General features: G+C 41.0%; 1 protein-coding gene across 13 annotated transcripts in view; it reads left to right on the plus strand.

Moving 5' to 3' along the window:
- Nucleotides 1–20,337, plus strand: part of ATP10B (ATPase phospholipid transporting 10B (putative)) — a 252,935-nt gene that overhangs the window by 219,178 nt on the left and 13,420 nt on the right. For 10 of the 13 annotated variants that reach the window (XM_026007667.2, XM_072756707.1, XM_072756712.1 and 7 more), the window contains 7 exons: nt 1,215–1,399; nt 5,632–5,953; nt 8,708–8,784; nt 10,137–10,262; nt 16,865–17,065; nt 18,522–18,602; nt 20,166–20,270. In XM_026007667.2, coding sequence (XP_025863452.1) covers nt 1,215–1,399; nt 5,632–5,953; nt 8,708–8,784; nt 10,137–10,262; nt 16,865–17,065; nt 18,522–18,602; nt 20,166–20,270 — 1,097 coding nt within the window. The remainder of the gene's footprint in view (nt 1–1,214; nt 1,400–5,631; nt 5,954–8,707; nt 8,785–10,136; nt 10,263–16,864; nt 17,066–18,521; nt 18,603–20,165; nt 20,271–20,337) is intronic. The other 3 variants (XM_072756718.1, XM_072756710.1, XM_072756709.1) reach the window with 1 other exon arrangement.

Raw genomic sequence — 20,337 nt, forward strand, 5'->3', positions numbered from 1 at the left:
TTCAATATGCACCCAGTGTAACTGCTTTGCCAGCCTATTGTCACTAGGGATTATTAAAAGAAATGAAATGCCTTGCTCCTGCCCAGAGTAAAATGGGTAGCCATTAGTCTGTTGTCTGAAGTGAATCTCAATTTAAATGCAGATTAATTTATGCTTAATCACTTAGCAACTATTTGATATTTGGGTATACATTCATCAGGGTTGGTGCAAAGCTTGAGATCATTCAAAAATTATAGAGTCTGCATATTTAATTCCAAGAATATCATCAAAAACCTGAGTCCCTCTTCTGCCATGAGCTGTTACAGAGCAAAGTGTCTCCACTTCTCTCCATTCCTAGCTGCTAGGCCCACCCCCCAGGCTACTCCTCCATACCCCTGCTCAGCCTCTAATCTCATCCTGCTTCCCCCAATCTCCTGTCCACTCTCTAGAATGATCCTCTTAAAACTCAAAACTGATCCTGTCACTCTCCAACTTAACTCCCCTTAATAGTTTTTCTGTCTACCAAATAAATTCCAAATCCTATAATGCCCTCACAAGGCTCTGCATGATCCAGCAGCCTTACATCCCTTGCTGGCCCCATCTCTCACCCCACTCTGCCTCCCTTTCAGTACCTGCTTCTACCCTGACCTCTGGGCTTTCATACATGCTCATCCTCTACCTGGGACTATCCTCCTTTGCCACTTCTCAGCCTTATCTTCTGGGTCTGAGCTCAAATGGCACTTCCTAACAAGGTCATCCCTGACTTTTTTTTTTTTTTTTTGAAGATTTGATTTATTTATTCATGAGAGACACAGAGAGAAGGCAGAGACATAGGCAGAGGAAGAAGCAGGCTCCTCGGAGGGAGCCCCATGTGGGACTCAATCCCGGAACTATGGGATCACACCCTGAGCTGAAGGCAGACGTTCAACCACTGAGCCACCCAGGCGTCCCCATCCCTGACTTTATAGCTGAAGTTCAGGTCTCTTAACATATGTTCAACTGGCACCCTGCGCTTTTCTTCTCATATCGTTCAGATATAAATCCTTTTTCAACAAGCTTTTGAGCTGCAAGAGGTTAGAGACCAGCTCCATTTCACTGCTGTACCCTACCTAGGTGCTTAGCATAGCCTAGAACATGGGAATATTTAATAATCAGTGTTTAGCTTGTTAGAGTTTTAGGGACCTTAGGCAGTTTTTCACTCTAATTGTAAGCTCTGGTGTCTTTGATCACTCCAGGAGCCACTGGAATCGAAGACCGGCTACAAGAAGGGGTTCCAGACACAATTGCGGCTCTGCGGGAAGCTGGAATCCAGCTCTGGGTCTTGACTGGAGATAAGCAGGAGACAGCAATCAATATCGCCTATTCCTGCAGATTGTTAGATCAGGCTGACACTGTTTACTCCATTAATACAGAAAGTCAGGTGAGGCCAAAGTAGAGACCAATGCAGAACAGCCCTTAAGCCAATAAGAAATAGGCTTATGGGTGGGATTTGGGTACACAGGTGAAGCACCTCTACCCCCAAAATATCACTGAACTTTGGAGCTCAGAGGCCCCCGAACGTCATCCACCTCATCCCCATACATCATTGACCAGTTTGATTATATTACATCTGGTAGTACATGTTAGAAAGTTTTGATCTTCCAAATTCCACCCCTTGACCCAATCTCCACATTTTACAATGAGAAAACTAAAGACCCTTGAGACTAAGGCCCTTGCCCAGGATCACCCTGATAGTTTCTGACAGAACTAGGTCTAGAACACGGTTCTTCTCCCAGGCCAGTGCTATCTGCATTATTCCATATTATTTGCTCACAGAACCCCAATTGTCAGTTTCTTATACTTAGGACTAACTCTCCCATTGAAAAAGCTGTACTTAAATTGAAACAATTCTGAGCTTAAAATTTCAGCTCCAATTCATATGTCAAACTGGTTTGCCACAGAATAAAACTGAAGGGAATGATTCATGAGACCAGTATGTTTTGTTGGGATGGAAGAGTGAGAGAGAGAGAGAGAGAGAGCAGAGTCCTAAAACTGCAATTTTCAACCCCCAGTAGGTTGTGGGTGGCAGGGGATGGGGTTTGGAGAGAGGGCTGTGTAAAGTCTGAAGAAGAGTATTCAAAGTTATAATACAATTTTATATTTAGGAGAAGAAATCTATTTTCACAATGCAAACTGCAGAAAGCGAAGTTCCAACATCTTGGCTGAAGAATATGGGAAGTAGACTTTGAGATGTATGCTCCTACCAAGAGGAAGCAAGCAGGAAAAGCTCTGTATTAGAGAGGCGGTGGGAGAAGGGCCCTGGGAGACCTAGGTGTACCATAAGGAAAGGAATAGAGAAGGAGGAAGATGGAAAAGAACAGTACAGAAAAAGGAGGTAGAAAAGATGCTGGAACCTCACCCTCTTGGTTTTGCTTAAGACTGATTGGACCCAGGAGGATTTTGTTTTGTTTTGCTTGTTTGTTTTAAAGGTTTTATTTATTTATTCATGAGAAATACATAGAGAGAGGCACAGACATAGGCAGAGGGAGAAGCAGGCTTCCTGCAGGGAGCCCAATACAGGACTTGATCCCAGGACCCTGGGATCATGACTTGAGCTGAAGGCATATGCTCAACCACTGACCCACTCACGTGGGAGGGTTAAATCTGGTTTTTATTTTGTAAAGAGTCCACATATTTTTTTAAAAAATAGTATATACTATGAAAAGTGACTGAGGCTCTTTGTAAGAATTGGAAAAAAACACTTTCTTGTCAGGTGCACAGATTATGCTGTGATTAGATTAAACCCCAATGAATTTTCAAAATGAAAATAATCTTGGGGAAATCTTTGGCATTAATATTATGCTTAGGAAAGAAAGTAATTTGCTGCTTGCTTGAGTACTTGATCCCTGTAATAACATTGATATCTGACTGCCCTGCTTGCAATGGAAATTCTATTTGCAATGATTATTTCACTACAGGTGATTCCAGAAGGAGGACAGGGGCAAACTTGTGAGTCAGCCAGCCCAAGATGGATAGAGTAGGCTTTTGTGTTTTCTGTTAAATGCATTCTTCTAGGAAGCTGAAGATGTTTAGCAATTGATTAGCCCAACATTCCTAAGGAATAGTGGGTCACATTTCATGTTTTGTTCAGTCACTGTTGACTCATTTAAAGTCATCTGGGATCCTCTCAGATGGTACCTGAATGTTAGGCCCTGTCCACACCTTGAACTGGGAAAAAATGGTGGCTACATGGATATGTTAAGCCAGAAACTGGGGAAATCCATTCCAAATCTCAGGTTTACTTAAACTCTAGTTTAATGTAATTATGTATTCATTGAATATCTCCTCCAAGGATTTTAGTCTGCCTAACTCAATATATATTGATTTAGGTCTACTGTTTCTTTGTTATGTATCTTAAAGCTATAAGCACATTATGGGAACTCTCTAGACCTCAGGGTTCACAGTCATAAAACGAGAGAATTACTAACCCATCACTGAAAGTGCTGGTCTATCAAGGAATTTAGAAGGGATTAGAGTATTAATTAGAAACTAATAACAGCAATGATTATTATCACTATTAGTAACATATGTTGAAAACTAAATATGGTCCAGGTACCATACCTCCCTGAACTTCATTCTCTTCATATGTAAAATAGGAATTAGAAAATGTTATTTCTATTGGGAAGATTAAATAAGATCATAGAACAAAAATGCTTATTAGCACAGTATTTGTGTTAGTTAACAAATTACTCCAAAATTTAGTGGCTAAAAATAACCAACATTTACTGTCCCACAGTTTCTGTGGGTTAGGAGTCCAGAGGCAGCATAGCTGAGTACCTCTGGATCAAGGTCTTACTGGAGGCTGCAGTCAAGCTGTCAGTCAGGGCTGTGGGTTCATCTGAAGGCTCAACTGGTGAGTTGTTTGGGCATGGAGAGAAGGCCTTCTTCCAAGCTCACAGAAATGATTGCTGGCAAACTTCGGTTCCTCACCACGTGGGCCTCTCTGTAGAGCTGCTTCACAATATGGTAGCTGCTTTCTCCCACAGCAAGCCATCCAAGAGAAAGGGAAAATAGTGCCAAATTGGAAGCCATAGTCTTTTTGTAAGCTAACATGGGAAGTGACATGCCATCACTTTTGCAGAATTCTCTACATTAGAAAGGAATTGATAGATGTGGCTCACATCCAAGGGGAAGGATTGCACAGGGGCATGCATTCCAGGAGGGAAGGGATCATTGAGAACCATCTTAGAGGCTCCCTACTACAGTACCTGGCATATACTAAAGGTTAAATGAATGGCAATTATTATGGTTATTATATCACACTTTGAAATAAGTAAATTCAGAGATTTAATTTTTAAACTTATATCTACAATGACTTCCTGCAGCCATATGTTGAAGGAATTTATATAATTTGTGCCGGACCCAACTCACAGCAAGGACTGTCTTGATCTCTTTCCCAGATAAGTGCTTCAGGCATAACCACCCACTCCTGGAACTACTTCCTGTCACCCCTTTAGTTCTGAGTGTACCCTATTGCTTGCAACACTCAATTTAGCATTCCCTAAAGGAAGACTCAAGGATGATTAACTGCAGTTCTACTCTACCAGAATAAAGGACTCCAAATATTCTCAGAAGCTTCTAGATTAATGGTCCCCAAGTATATCATATAAGAACAATCTTCACAATTTTTGCCTAAATCTGCATGTTACCTTACTGTTTTTTAACAATTTCATTTAAATTGACAGACTTTGAACACTTAGTTCAAAGTGTTAGTTCAAATGCACTAAATGTATTTTTAGAAGAATTTTTTTTAGCACTACAGTAAATGAAAATCATCATCCTTGCCATGGATAAAAGAACACTGCTAGATGAAGATCATGTGAACAAAACAATGCTATTAAAATTGATAATACAATTCACTGCCACAACTTTTCTCTACCTTTATTTGAAAGTAATGTTGCAAAATTTAAAAAGGTACTAAGGATATATTTAGAACCAAAATGTGACTTTATCTCTGATACAGTCAAAAGTAAAAAAGGAAAATTGATAAGAGCAAATAAGTTCTTCACTTTGTTTCAAGGTAATCAGAAAAAATCCATAAGAAGTTTCTTTACATCAATAAGATGTTCACATTCGTAGTCAGTTTTAACCAATAAGACCAACACATCCATACTAACAGATAAATACACAATGTATTTTTTCAATTAAGAAGCTGTAATTGAAGTAGTAATGATCTACCTCACCTAGTAAGTTGGATAAGCTAGGGCAAGTTACTAATAATTTCAGTTTCAATTCCTTCATCACCCAATTTCCTAAGGAGAACTGAAAGGACTTGTGAGAAAAAGAAAGCACTAAACCATCCTGACATATTGTCATTATTTATCATCACATTCATGTTATTTATTAGCTTATACTATCCCTGTATCTGTCACCATCTTGCTGAGCTACTTCCACTCCCATTCTCTATTTTGCCATTAACTTGCTTCCAAATTAATATTGCTTTGATGCTTTTTTAAATATTGCAGAGAAATGTAAAAATCAAAGAATGATTCCTGGGTAATCTCTATGACAGTAGAGTTTCATTAGCTATTTTACTAAAGGATAAAGTGAGATTTTTAACCTGCATTTTCACTGTTGCTTATTAATACCATATTTATTATTCTAACTCAATAGGAAACCTGTGAATCCATCCTCAACTGTGCACTGGAAGAAGTAAAGCAATTTCATGGACCACAGAAGCCAGACCGCAAGTTCTTTGGGTTCTGTCTACCTTCCAAGACGCTACCCCCCACCTCAAGAGCTGCAGTTCCAGAAGTTGGATTGGTCATTGATGGGAAGACATTAAATGCCATTTTCCAGGGAAAGCTGGAGATGAAATTTTTGGAGTTGACTCAGTATTGCCGGTCTGTCCTATGTTGCCGTTCCACCCCACTCCAGAAGAGTATGATAGTCAAGCTGGTGCGAGACAAGTTGAGCGTCATGACCCTTTCCATAGGTATCCATCATTCCGAGATGTGGGTGCAGCTTGTGAAGCTGATCTGACGAGAAGCATAGACCAGAGGTGGAAAGGTCACATATAAAAATCAAGATACCCAGGCTGAGAATCACTTAGACTAAGAGAATTCAAAGTGACAGCCAAGAAGTGGCAGGCAGGAGGTGAAGCAGAGGCTAAGTAGAGTGAAAGAGTGAATGAAAGTTCTCAGAATTAGCAGGTCACTAAGGAAAAATTAGGACTTGAATGGAGGTTCAAGTCAAAAGGAGGTTCAAATTCATGACATTCACATAACTCAGTAATATATACACAGGCCAACCCCATTCTGGGGTATAGACTATTCCCCTTTTGATACTTAACACAGGGCATAATATAAACCTCAGGTATTTGTGGATTTGATATTTTGCTGAGTGTTGATGGCTGATGGGGAGATTATGGAAGTTGAGCCTGCCCCATATGTTCATTCCTAAATATAAGGCCCAGCTGTCAACAAATGCTGACCTCTCTGTTGATTAAAAAAAAAAAAAAAATTCCTCAGAGGGGACTAAACTTTAATCATGGTTAAGGCAGAGAAATAAAAACTGTGCTTCCATCAAACCTTCCAGGAACAAGCAAATCTGGTTTATTAGAATATTCATGATCTGGTCTCTTTCCAGCCACATCCTTCATCAGAGCTACCATCCATTCCCCAACATTTGGCACTCTATGATCTAACCAAATGGAACTGCTTACCATTCTCCATGGTAATGGAGCTTTGTCCTATCTTTCTCACTCCTAGGCTTTTGCTCAAGCAATTTTCTCCATAAAACACCCCTTCTTCCAATCCCACCTAACCTTCCTTCTCTCTGAGAATGCCTACAGGACACAGACCTCAGAGCTGCAGAGCAATGGTATGCTTTCTGCAAGGGTCTGCTCAGTAGATCAAGAGTTTCTTGAATAGAGATACCATATTAGTCTTACCATTTTGTCTGTGCCTTGCACATACCAAGCACATAGTAAATACTACATTCATTTAAGGATATTCCTACAGATGGTTCTATCCTTCCTACACAGACATGGAAAGAGATTTTCCTTCCTGGCATTTCAAATTAAGAAGCCTATTTATACCCCATTTTCTCCTGATTTCAGGTAAAAGCAATTCAAATTTAAAAAAAAAAAATGAGGGAGTGGGCAGAAAGAATACAAGGTGCAAAGCTTTAGCAACTGCATCCTAATTTTATTCCCTGAAATACATTTTATTCCCTGAATTATCCTCTTCAAAACTTTAGACACACACAAAGCAACAGCCCAGGACTGACTCCCTGAGGTAAGAAATTGGCTCTACTGCCACAGAAACAAAACCAGCAGGGTGAGCAATGGCACGATTCCACACCTCTACTTCCACTGGATTGCTAACAGAAGAGGTTAAAGGGTGGATTTGTTCTCCATGGGGAAGATAAAAACAATGTACTGCTACACTATCATGAAAAAAAAATCATTATAAGAATAATGGCTACTTAAAATGACAACATATTTAAGATTAATTTCATTTCCAAATAATTAAGAGAAGAAAATTCTCTCCCCTCCATATTCTCTGTTATCTAATACATATTTAATTCCCTTCTATAATTCCCTCCTGGAAAAAGAGGGGGGCCAGGAGAAGAATGAAGGCAATGCAGTCCACAAACCATGGCCACCAGGCTGAATCCAGCCTACTACATGTTTTTGCAGAGATACTAAGAATGATTTTTGTTTTTAACTGTAAAACCTGTAAGACTATTCGCCTCTCAGCAAGAACAGTTGTTCAATTTTGCTTCTTGGCCCACAGAGTCTAAAATATTTACTATCTGGCCCCTTATAGAAAGAGTTTGCTAATCTCTAGTCTGAAAGTTAAAGCTTTGGGAAAAGCCAGGTTTGTAAGAAAAGCCTCACTGTATAGAGTTGTGCCGTCCAAAATGGTTGCCACCTAGCTATATGTAGGTATTGAAACTTAAATAGAATTTCACCAGCTGCATTTCAATCTTCACATGGAGCTAGTGCTTTCCATATTAGACAGTAAAGATATAGGACTTTCTATCATCACAGAAAAACCTTTATGCCAGTGCTGGAAGCTGTGTGTATCCATGCCCTAACCTCCAAATTCCTGAAACAAACACTTTAGTTTGTTAAATAGGAATTCATCATGCCCAAATGTCCCTCAACCAAAAAAATCAGTCAATCTCATTTTCCCATTTTGAGAAACAAAACAACACCATCCCTGTCCTTGAACACCACTGACAATCTGATGATTTAGCTATCCAGATATTCCAGTAGTCTTAATATGGTAAATATTTTAAGTTATACTGTGTTAGAAAAGGTAGCAAAGATCTTCGTGCCAATGCTCCTGGGCCCCTTCCCTACCTGGTTTACCCTGGTGGGATCTCTATGTTGCTGAAATTCTCCATTTTCTCATTAATAAATGTAACATTTGTGAAGGCCTGTTTTTAAAAACTATAAAGCACTGCACAAGCCTCACTTACTATTATACTCCCAATACCTAATATACTGAGATAAAAGACAATAAACATTTGTCGAGTAGTAAATAGAGCTTTTTATCAAAGAAGAGACCTCTCTCGGGCCAAATACCGACTTTTCCTATAGGACTATTCAGAGCAATGTTAAAAGTATTCAATTATGTGTAAATGAGGACACTTTAGAGCCACTCATGTAACACCCTTTCCATTGTCAATCAGAAGTTAGGCCAGGAATAAAGACACTTCATGATGTCTCTTCTTTCAGGTGATGGAGCAAATGACGTAAGCATGATTCAAGCTGCTGACATTGGAATTGGGATATCTGGACAGGAAGGCATGCAGGTATTGCTCCCCTCAACTCTTCTCATTTCTTCCCTAATTCTCCTTGATCCTTTCTGGAGAGTTATGGAATTCCCCACAGTGTTGGAGGAACTTCTCCCCAAGAGCTTTGCAGAATAATTACCTGAGAGTCATGGGGCTTCCATGCCTATACATAACCTCCATTCTTATATCCCTGTTGCTCAGTCCTTCTGATACAGAGGAAAACTGAAGGATGCTTAGCTTTTTTTCAGACTTCCAGTGATACCTGCATTCTAAAGCCAAAGAGTACTCAACCATTCAGGAAGGCCTAAGTCTTCCCCTGACTCCATTCTTCCTCCTTATAATCTCTACCCACATCCAAGAATGCAGTGCCCTCCATGAGCAGTGACAGATAAGGACATTTGAAAACATTTTTCAATTGCCATTTTAGTTTTAATGGCTAGATTGACCTATAAATTGTATGGTACACTTTAATAAGTATACCTAATTGAGTCAAAATTCAGCTTGGGACAAGCATATTAACTTGAGCTACTGATGTTTCCCACTAAAACAAACCCCACTTTGTGGTTCTGAATCATTAACAATTGTATTCTCACCACTGGTATAGACAGGAGGCATTGCCTAAATTTGTTGGTGAGGATAAAAGAAAAGCTACCTTTTGAATACCTAGCATATGCCAGCACTGTATTAGGCATCTCACATTTTTTATCCCAATTAATTTGAATAGTCACAACCCTGTGTGTTAGGAATTATTACTCCATTTTTTTTCAGATGAAACTGATGAAGGGAAAGGTTAAACAGCCTGACCAAGATGCATACCAAGATCTGTAACCAGGCACTTCCAAACCCCATATTCTTAAAGGAGTACTAATGAACTATGTCATATTCTGAACAATCCCAAGAGCAGAAGGCATATTTCAGCTCCATGTAAAGGAAGTGCTATCCAGCCATCAGCTCCATCTGAGAATGGAACAAATGGTCTGCCACAGGAGGCAACCAAGGGTATTGAGAGGTTTGAGCATTACTTGCATGGAAGCCCCTACTTTCTGGTTAACCATCGCATCTCTAGCCTGGTACTAACACATTTTAGGCCACAGTTTATCAGATAAATGGAAAGAGATGAAGGGCCAGGCGAGACCACTAGATCCTTACAAGCTGCCTTTCTTGGATTCTAGTGAGGTTTGGATTTTCCAGAAGAAAAGATGAAGTGTCCAAGTCCAAAGAACCACCCTAGAGTGCCACATAGTAACAAAGGATCTTTTTGGCCCTATCAGCTATGGACCTAAAACCGAGCATAGCCCTCAGGGGAGATTCTTTGGCTTATTGGTAGCCATGGATAGAAGATGATGTCTCTCTCTATTCTACCCTCTCAGGCTGTTATGTCCAGCGACTTTGCCATCTCCCGCTTCAGACACCTCAAGAAGCTGCTGCTTGTGCACGGCCACTGGTGTTACTCACGCCTGGCCAGGATGGTGGTGTACTACTTCTATAAGAACGTGGTGAGTAGCCCTATGCCAACCTCCCACCAAGGCTTTGGGAGGCCCTGCCAGGGGACCCACTCCCACCACAGTCGTAAGACAAACCATCTCAGCACAAGGGAGTAAATCAGGCTGGCCTAGATTTTGAATCCTGAAACTCTTTCCTACTAGCTCTGTGAACTTGAGCAATGTAATTCACTTCTCTGGGCCTCAATTTCTTCTTTGGTAAAATGGGCTAAGACTTTTGTGAAATTATTGTGAGCATTAGCCATACTATATGGAAAACATCTGGCACATAGAAGGCAGCATGAGTGGTTACAAGAATAGACTCCTTGAGTCAAACATATTTGGTTCAAATCTAGGCTCTTATATTTGGTAACTATACCTTAGTTTTACCATTTGTTGAATGGGGATGATAATAGTACCTTCCTCCTATATTTGCTAGAAGGATTAAATAAGAGCTTGTATATAAAGCGATTGGCACATAGTAATCACCCTATCAAGTCAACCATTAGTTTTATGATTATTGCTCGTGTCATTATTCTTAAATGGGCTCCATAAATGAGATTTACTTTCTGACTACGAGGAAAAAGGACTTTAAAAGTAATAAGCCTGACATATATCTTCAATTTTCTCCTCAGATAGAGCCACCCCAATGCAAGAGCCATACCCCACCTCCTGGGAAAGTACAGGTTTAAGACTGGAATCCATGGTTTCCACCTGAGACTCTATGTATCATTTCAGCTTCCCCAGCCTTTGCAGCAGGAAATTCACAGAGGTTGGGACATTAAATATCTAGTGGCAAAAATATTTAGAATGAGGAGGTCGTCTGGATTTTAGTCTTGCCTGACTCTAGCATGCTGTGTGAACTTCAAAGAGTCGCTTACCCTCTCTGAGCCTTGGTTTCCTCATCAATAATATGAAGACACTAGGACTCCTCCTGTCCCTAAGGTATTATCAGGAAAGCAAGTAACACTATACAAATACAATCATAGCTTGAAGATAGCATTGTTTCTCCTAAAAAATGTGTTCATTTCTATCTTGTTGATAAGGGCCCAAAGCAGGCACACATCAACCTAGGTATTAAAACTGTCAGAGGTTCTTGTTTGAAAAGCCCTTGATTAACAATGGGTATTGCAAGAAGCCAGAATATTGCTGTTCTCCTAAGGAAGGGAACAAGGGGCCTGAGTTTTCATTACTTAGTTCAAGGACCTTTGAATAATCCCCAAGAGTCTCCAAACAGAATCCGATTCCTATTTGCATAAGGAAAAAGGGAGGATTAAGAGCAGGGGATGGTAGAGAAAGCATTAGCCAAGTAGCAGCTGCGAAATTGCATTTTGTCCCGTTGTTCCATTCTCCCAGTCCTGATTTAGGCACTGTCACAGTTGCCCTCGCTCAAGAGTGAGCATTTTTGTGCAAAGTTCAATGTATATGTAAATAAACAGCATGACAAAAAATAATGTAAATTTGATAAACTGGATGGTAATATTCACCAAGTCTATGCAAACAAGTCACTCTATTTAACTTGAAACTCACTCTGAGCATGAAAGACTGTTTACTCAGAATTCAAAATGCCCATTTAATTTTTTTTCTTGCCTCCAAAGGAGCCGTTCTTTTGAATAAGCACAACCTCTTCTCTGCATTAAATTTGAGAAATAGAAAAGGAAATGTTTCCAGCCAGCCATGCTTTCAAAGCTTAAATGGTATTTATTTCTAGCCCGATTCCACGCTTGAAATTGTGATACTGATGCCGCATTATCTCCCCATTGCAATTAGAGGGTGGAGAACTATGACTTCCACATCCGAAACCAATTTCAGAGGGGATTAAAACCCTGCCTCCTCTGAAATTTGAACAATGAATTAATTATTGCACTGTAGCTCCTTGGGAGGAAAACGCAGGCCCCCATCTCAGTGATGTCGTCACAGGTTCCGTATGCCCCCTCAGAGGTGCAAAGATTCCAGCCAGAGGACGTGGATACAAGCGAGGTCCTAACAAGGCTTGTGGAGGAGGGAAACACTTCAGAATTAAATTCCTGAATATTGTTGGGACAATAGAACAGCGATGATGGGTTCTATTTATTGAAATCATTATTGAACATCTGTGTCCAGCTTCATGAGGCTGACAGTCTTGGTCAGGGCTGAGTGAGCTTGTTCTGCAAAGGGCTAGGTAAGAAATACTTTTAGCCTGTGGGCCACGGGGCTCATCATACCTACACAACTCTGCTGCACCAACATGAAAGCAGCTATAGAAAACATGCAAATGAATCGATGTGTCTGTGTCCCAACAAAACCTTATTTATGGCTGGATTTGTCCCATAGGAAGTTGTTTGTCATCTCTTGGTCTCCATAAATCTTACCTCTCAAAATGTGGTTCCTGGACCAGCAACATTATCATCTCCTATATGCTAGTTAGAAATGCGGATCCTCAGACTGCATCATCGACCTACTACTACCTCAGAATGGCATTTTTGGTAAAAGCCCTGGGTAATTTATATGAACTTAAAGATTGGGAAGCACTAGTATAGTAAAAGATTGGGATTTTATGAACATTTTCTTAGGCATGTCTCCCTGTAAGGAGGTTAGGGTGCTATAGACATAATCACCAGGAGATTCTTGATCTAATCAGTTGGAAAGAAGATAATGTGTAAGCAAGAGAGAACTATGAATTTGCCAGTTTCTCTGTCAAGAGGGAGAGTTTTGACAACCTAAGTCTTTATAGAAAATATTTCAGGCCATTTATTTATAATTTTATATCATATACTGTATCTGATTCCAAAAAGAGATGTAAGTGACTTACGGTAGAAACACAGAGGCAATGGAGAAGTTATAAAAGAACTGTGTAAGAGTGGGACACCTGAGTGGCTCAGCGGTTGAGTGTCTGCCTTTGGCTCAGGGCATGATCCCTGTTCAGGGATCCAGTCCCACATCAGGCTCCCTGTGAGGAACCTGCTTCTCCCTCTGCCTATGTCTCTGCCTCTCTCTGTGTCTCTCATGAATAAATACATAAAATCTTTAAAAAAAAAAAATGTGTAGGAGTATGGAGCAGAACCCAGAAAGAAAGGAAGTCAGTTGTACCAGGAACTTGGGATAAGATGCTAAGTAGTAAATGCCTGGTTAAAACAAGCAGACCAGTTCTCGAGGAAGCACACTCTCTCTTTGCTCTAAATTCAGAGATCAATTTGTCAAGCAAACCTTTAGAAGAAGGTCACACAAAAACTTCCAGGAAACTGCCTTCAGTGGCATTTTTGTAGGAAATGAAAATTAACCTCTATATGGCACCTTTTTCTAACAGCCCTTGGTAAAAGCAATATTAAATTATAATTCAGGAAGAACGGTTCTATGGAAAAATGAGCCAGTGACATCCAAGCAGTGTTTCATTGCTTTGAATAGGGCTTAAAACCCTTTGCTACTGCCTGTGTTGAAGTGTTAGGCAATGAGCTCAGGAAATGCTAGTTCTCCAACACCTAGTTCGCCAGAGCTCTCCATGCCACCCTGGATTGCTGTAGTGTCCTTGGTACTTAGCACAGCTTGTTACCCTTTGGGATAGCATTACTAGCATTAGCAATCACCATCATCTATAGGGAATTTACCACATACCAGACACTATAATAAGAACTTTACATATGTATGTAACTATGAGAGCTAAGTATAACACAGGGGTTAAGAGCATATGTGCTAGAACCAGATGGGTTCAAATCCCACCCCCAACCTGCTATCTAACAGCAATGTGGCCTTAAGTAACTTACTTAAGCTCTGTGTCTCAGTCTTTTCACCTGTAAAAGGGGGATACTACCTAACTCACAGGGTTATCATGTGCATAAATGAGTTAATATATGTGAGGCATACCGTAAATGCTCATCCATCCTGTGGCATGGGAACAGTTATTATCTATCTCTAGATGTGGTAGCTGAAAGCCTGAGAGGTTGCTCAGGTCACATAGCTAAGTATGTCATAGAATCAGGACTGGACCTAGTTCTACTATACTCCAAACTCCCAGACTGAATGTCCTCACTACCGTGGCACTCAGTGCCTCCTAGAGGTACAGGCACCTTGTTCTCCAGTGGTTGCCAAAGTCTTTGAAGGTAAATATCACTCCAAACCAGGTTGTGTGTTGTCTGTTGTCCAAGCATCTCTAGCACCGTGTTTGAACATAAGTTGTTTAAGAAGTATTACACTTGGCCACAGAGCTTCAGATGGCTTCCAACACCAGCCAGGCAACTGCTCTCTTCCTCCCTCAGCTTAGACTATGGCTGGAGCTTCGTGAAAATGGGGTAAAGCATCACAGCATCTACTAGATAAGATTGTACCACTTAAAAGCTACAGTTTGGTGAGATGAAGCTAATGGAGAGGAAAGATTTAGGCTTGGAGCCAAAAGGACCAAATCTACATTGCAAATATCAGAGGATGGCCTATAGCTGGCAAACTTTCTGCTTTGCTGACTTGTCCCTTGTCACCCATGGAAGAAACTGCCAATCACAGCATTCTTTGTTCAACACTTTCCCCATTTATAGCACTTTAGGACAAATCCCACTGGCCTCTCATGGTATAGATCAACAACTCTGAACATTAGTGCAAGAGACTGAGCTAGAGTCTAAGACCTTGAATTCATTTTACAAGAGTATCCACTTCCCACATCCTTCTTATGAGGGTGAACTCTTGAGCCATAACATTTGGATTTTAACTCCAATTCTGTTACTTACTAGCTCTCTACCCCCCAGCCCAAAGACTTGACCTCTCTCTGAGGCTGTTTCCTCAATTGTAAAATAAGAGTAGTAATGATTGTTTCATAGGGCTGTTAAGTGGATCAAATGAGTCCGAACAGAGCTTGGCACGTGATAAGTGCTTTATGTGTTTTTGTTGCTATTGTTATTGTTGTTGTTGCTATTACTGGCCTCATCTGTAAGATAGTGTTATTTCCAGCTCTGGCATCCTAGGCTTCTACAACCTTAAGTCACAGTTCTATTCCCAAGTGGCCAAGGGTATTTGATAGTCACTTATCCCATCTGAGCCATTCAAGCTACCTGTGTGTAAGGGAGCTAAGAGTTACTGTCTTTCCCACGTAGCTGGGGAGGGAGAAGAAAGGCAAGGTTCTCAAAGGGAAGAAAAAAAAGAGAGAGAGATTGAGAGAAGTAAAAGCCTCACACAGCTGCTGACTGCTAGTATCAAGGGGACTTCAGTACTTCAAGTTCTTCTTAAACCCACCATGTCAAGTGCACAAGTGGTTGCTGTTGATCTCAGGACTCAAAGCCTGCCCATGGTACATTTCAAACCTACCTGCAGCACAGTAAACAGACTGGGCCCTCTCCCCGCTTCTAAGAGAGAGATGCAAGGTCTAGGATGTCTCAGGACACCAGGATCTCTTTCAGTGCCAGGAAACTTCCCACTGGTCACCTGGGCAGATAAGCCAAAAGATGGCACTCCTTAGCTAGAAGACTCTCAAGTCAGCATTGATATTATATAATCCAATAGGAGATTGAGAAAGTTTGGGGGTGGTTGAAGAGAAAGAGCATTGAAAACTCAGATACTAGTTGTCTGACTCTCTAGCTCTAAAATTGGACAAGAGGTAACTGAGCATCTTAAAGCCTCAGATTTCTTGCCTGTAGAGTCTGGCTAATAATATTATCAAGATATTAATATAATATGTACTATTTTATTAACAATAATAATCTTTCAAGATTGTTGGAACAAATTAGGTCTATTGCACATCTAATGTACCATACACTAATATACTATAATATATACTACACTCCTGACACAAATAGAAGCCTTAGTAATAGTCATTGATGTTACTAATATTAGCATGTCTATATTATTACAATTCTAGTGACCCTTTTCAAAATAACACTGGCCCAGCATTTAGGAATGAACATTCTAGTTTATACACAAAACTGCTAATTTCACAGGGCTGATATTTCTAGTTCCAACTCTGGGAGCAGCAGCTTAAGTGACAACCTTGGTCAAGTCACCAAATTATATCACAGTGTGGTAGACAATACTAATGACCCAGCCATCTCAGGTAGGGTGGTTTTGAGTGGGAAAAGCTTTAGAAAGCATAAAGAATCAGAGAGATGATTCACCCTTCTGAACTCACCCTTCTGAGTTGCATGACCATTAGGAAAGTATTGTGGGGAAAATCTCATGAAGTCATCTTCATGAGATGGGCAGGGACAGCAAGCCAGGCTTCCTGCCCATGGTCCAGTCTTTCTATTATCCCTCCCTGAGGAGCACTCCCTTCCCTTTCCACACTACTAATCGTAACTCCTGCCTTTGGTATCCTGTGCCATGGTCTAGGTACCACTGTTTCCATCTGAAAGATGGTAAGATTTTATACAGAAAAGTTAGGCAATTTGCTCCAGGTCACATAGCTAGTAAGTGACAGACCTGAAAATTCCAAACCAGCCTTTTCTGCCTCCACAACCTGTGCTCTTAACCAGCATAGTAGTAGTTGCAGCAGCAGCTGCTCTAAGGATTAGTTATCTCTGATCCTTACACAACTCTGCATGTCACAAATGAGAAAATGGAAGCTCTATGTCAGAGTAGTGACTTGCCAGAGGCTCCTAAGCAGCCATTGGGGTCCACTACCTGGGGGTCCTCACTCACAAGGACATACTCTCTGCCTGCAGTGCTATGTCAACCTGCTCTTCTGGTACCAGTTTTTCTGTGGCTTCTCTGGCTCCACTATGATCGATTATTGGCAGATGATATTCTTCAATCTCTTCTTCACCTCCTTGCCTCCTCTTATCTTTGGAGTCCTCGATAAAGACATCTCTGCAGAAACACTCCTGGCATTGCCTGAACTGTACAAGAGCGGCCAAAACTCTGAGGTAAGATACAGATGCCTCAACTCCTCCTTGCCTCTAATTCCTCCCTGCAGGAGTCAGAGAAAGAGCAATGACTTGGGGCCAGGGGCCTTACACTCTGATCACCACCCTGCCTCTTACCTACTATGTGACCCAGTAGCTCCACTCCCCATTCCTGGCATGTTTCTTGTTTGCTGTTAAGAGTGATGGAACAGATCAGTGGGTATTTTTCTTTAGTTATTTCTTAATTATAGCACATGTTAACATAGGACTGCCCTAGCTGAATAGGGAGAAGACATTCAGAAAGATCCCATTGCCCTCAGCTGGCCCCCTTTCTCCAGGCCTTTGACAGAACCCCCAAGTCTTTGTTTGGGAACCCCTGGGATTAAAATCTTGTTTGCTCATCACTGAGTGATATATTCATAAATGAGGGCTTCTACCTTATCTCAGGGAAAACAAAATTTAGAACTCAAGACTACACAGAGTCTGGAATTGCTGGTAGCCAATAGATTAAAGAAGGCCTAGGAAATCACCCTGATTCGTTGGTTGGCAGAGAGGCCATACTGGCACTCTGAGTAATTTGGAGAAGTCAGACCACCAGCACTCCAGGTGGTCAGGCTAGCACAGACACAGCTCAGAGATTGGATAGAAGAGACAGAGAACCTGACTGCCTTGAAGAAAGCTCTGGGAAGAGGGATATTGAAATTCATGAGAGTACCTCTGTGCCTGGGGGAAAGGAGAACCAAGCCAGAACATCTGGGTATTTGAGAGCTAGTAATATGTTGTGTACAGCCAACTAAGAACTAAGCCCAGTCCTAACTTAAAAATGGGAGGAGAGCAACACAGCAACCGTAGCATATCAGGCAAGAGAGACCTATATACCTATAGGTCTTCTGATTTTTTCCTTTCCCATAGGTGTGCTAGATGTATAATGTATTCCTTGAGTATCTAACAGTAAGAGAAGTTAATGTAGCAAAAACATAAACTGAGAACAGTTTTACTTTTCCAGGGAAGGCAGGAAGAGTGAAGCACAAAATGAGAATACTTGTCTCTGAAGCCATTGAGCCCCGTCTCTTGGGAATCCGTGATCCTGGGCTGTGATAGAGAACTCCCTTTCAGATGCTATGTAGAAACCTTAGAATCTCTAAATATGCCAAGTGTGTATTAGCACTAGCAATGTGCTAATGAATGATAGTTATTGATAACAGAACACTTACTGGGTACTAAAGTACAATTGCATTTAGATTTCTCAAAACCCAAGGAGATAGTTAGTGTTTTTATTCTTTTTATGGAAGGAGAACCAATTACCAAAGCAGTTTAGTGAGTGGCACAGCTGGGACTTGAATTAAGGTCTGTCACCCCCAGTCTGTGCTCTTAATTGTTCCATTCTATTGCCTCTAAGATAAGAACATTGTAAGTGCCATATTGTCTGTTCAGGTAGCACAAGAAAGTTGGTGGTTGATGTGTTCTTTCCTGGCAGTGCTACAACCCAATGACTTTCTGGATTTCTATAATGGATGCATTCTACCAAAGCCTGGTTTGTTTCTTCATTCCTTACCTGGTAAGTTGTATAATCCCCTTCTAGCCATACAAATCACAGAGTGGAACTGGTCCTGTTCATATACTAGTAGTGTCTTTCTGGGCACCGTAGCACAGACTCCAAATAGGTGATCTGCAGGCGACATCCAAGTCAGTATCTGAAAAATCAGAGTGCTTTACAGAAACATCTCAATTTCTGCCAGTTTTTGAAAAAATGGAAGCTATCATTATATTGGGTCATTTTTCCCACATAGGAAAAATCCAGAATTGACTCTCAGCCCTGCTTAGATGGGGTTCATGTTCTCCAGTTTGCCAGAGTCCCTACCACTCCCTTTAGTCTTATACCTAAGCCCTCTTCACTCATTTATTATTTCTTACTTGAACACTAAAAGTATTTGAATTTACAACCCTTGATTTACATTTAGATTTGTGTTTCCAATGTCAAGGCAGCATGCGTTCAGGAAGGAAGTTCTGATAATAAAGGATGCTATATTACCTGAAATAAAAGCAAAGGATACCTGCCCCATGTCAGTTTTGTTCCCAGTTTAAAGAGTAGGAATTTAGGGGTGCCTAGAATGCTCAGTCAGTTATGCATCTGCCTTTGGCTCAGGTGGTTATCTCAGGGTCCTGGAATCAAGCCCCGCACTGGGCTCCCTACTCAGCGAGGAGTCCACTTCTCCCTTTCCCTCTCCCTCTCCCTCTGCTGGTCCCTCTCCCGGTCCTTCTGCTTGTTTGCTTGCTCTCTCTCTCTCTCTCTCTCTCTCTCTAAATAATCTTTTTTTAAAAAAAAAATTTTTTTTAAAGAGTGTGAATTTAGTTGTAAAGTATAGCTGTGTTTCTTCTGGACCAGAATGTGGGGCAACTGCTAAACTGTGGTGTCTACTCTGCCTTACATTTTTTTGCAGTTAGAAACAAGATGGGCCAAGTAGGCAGTCATTGCTTCATTTGAGTTTCCTATCTTACAATACCTTCTCTCTCCAGGAATCTGCTTGCCTTTCCTGCTTCATTATTTGCCCCTACTATGTGCTCAACAAACCTACCATAATAGGTCTATTTGAACTTTTCACCCTCAGGTTCTCACCTTTGTCTACCTTTCCTCTCTCTCTTTTCAAGGAAGTTAATTCCTCTTATTATGGCCTCAGCTGTTATATCTTATCTTCTGTATCCCCAGGGTACTTTGTGTACCTTATACCATTGTATCATTTATCCCCTTAAATTGTACCACATTTGTCTTGTCTAGTAGACTATAAACTCCTTGAAGGTGGACACTGAAGTATCTTCAGTAGTTGGCATTGTGCCTGCTGGTTGCTCAATAAATTCTTTGTTCATTCATTCCACGATGTTCTGGAATACCCTCATGGTTTCTGCTACAAATGTGTTTCCAAAGAATTCAGCCCTATTAACTCACTCCTCATCTTGTCTGTTTCTATGGTTGACAGCTATGTATCTCTTCTGATTCCTTCCCCTCCCATGACACCTACCTTCACTATTGCTTGTGATCCTGTGACACATGATCGCTGTGTCAAAACCAAGTCTTTGAATCCCAGGGAACATCTGACAGTGCTTGTTTTTTCCTCCTCTGCAGACCTACAAGGATTCAGATATTGACGTCTTTACCTTTGGGACGCCCATCAATACCATCGCCCTCACCACAATCCTCTTACATCAGGCAATGGAAATGAAGACCTGGGTAAGCACTTCAGAGCCCCTTTGACCTAAAAAATTTGAGTTGTTTTACTCTGTATCATTGATCCACT

The sequence above is a fragment of the Vulpes vulpes genome, chromosome 4 (assembly GCF_048418805.1).
Source record: "Vulpes vulpes isolate BD-2025 chromosome 4, VulVul3, whole genome shotgun sequence".
Taxonomy (NCBI): Eukaryota; Metazoa; Chordata; class Mammalia; order Carnivora; family Canidae; genus Vulpes; species Vulpes vulpes.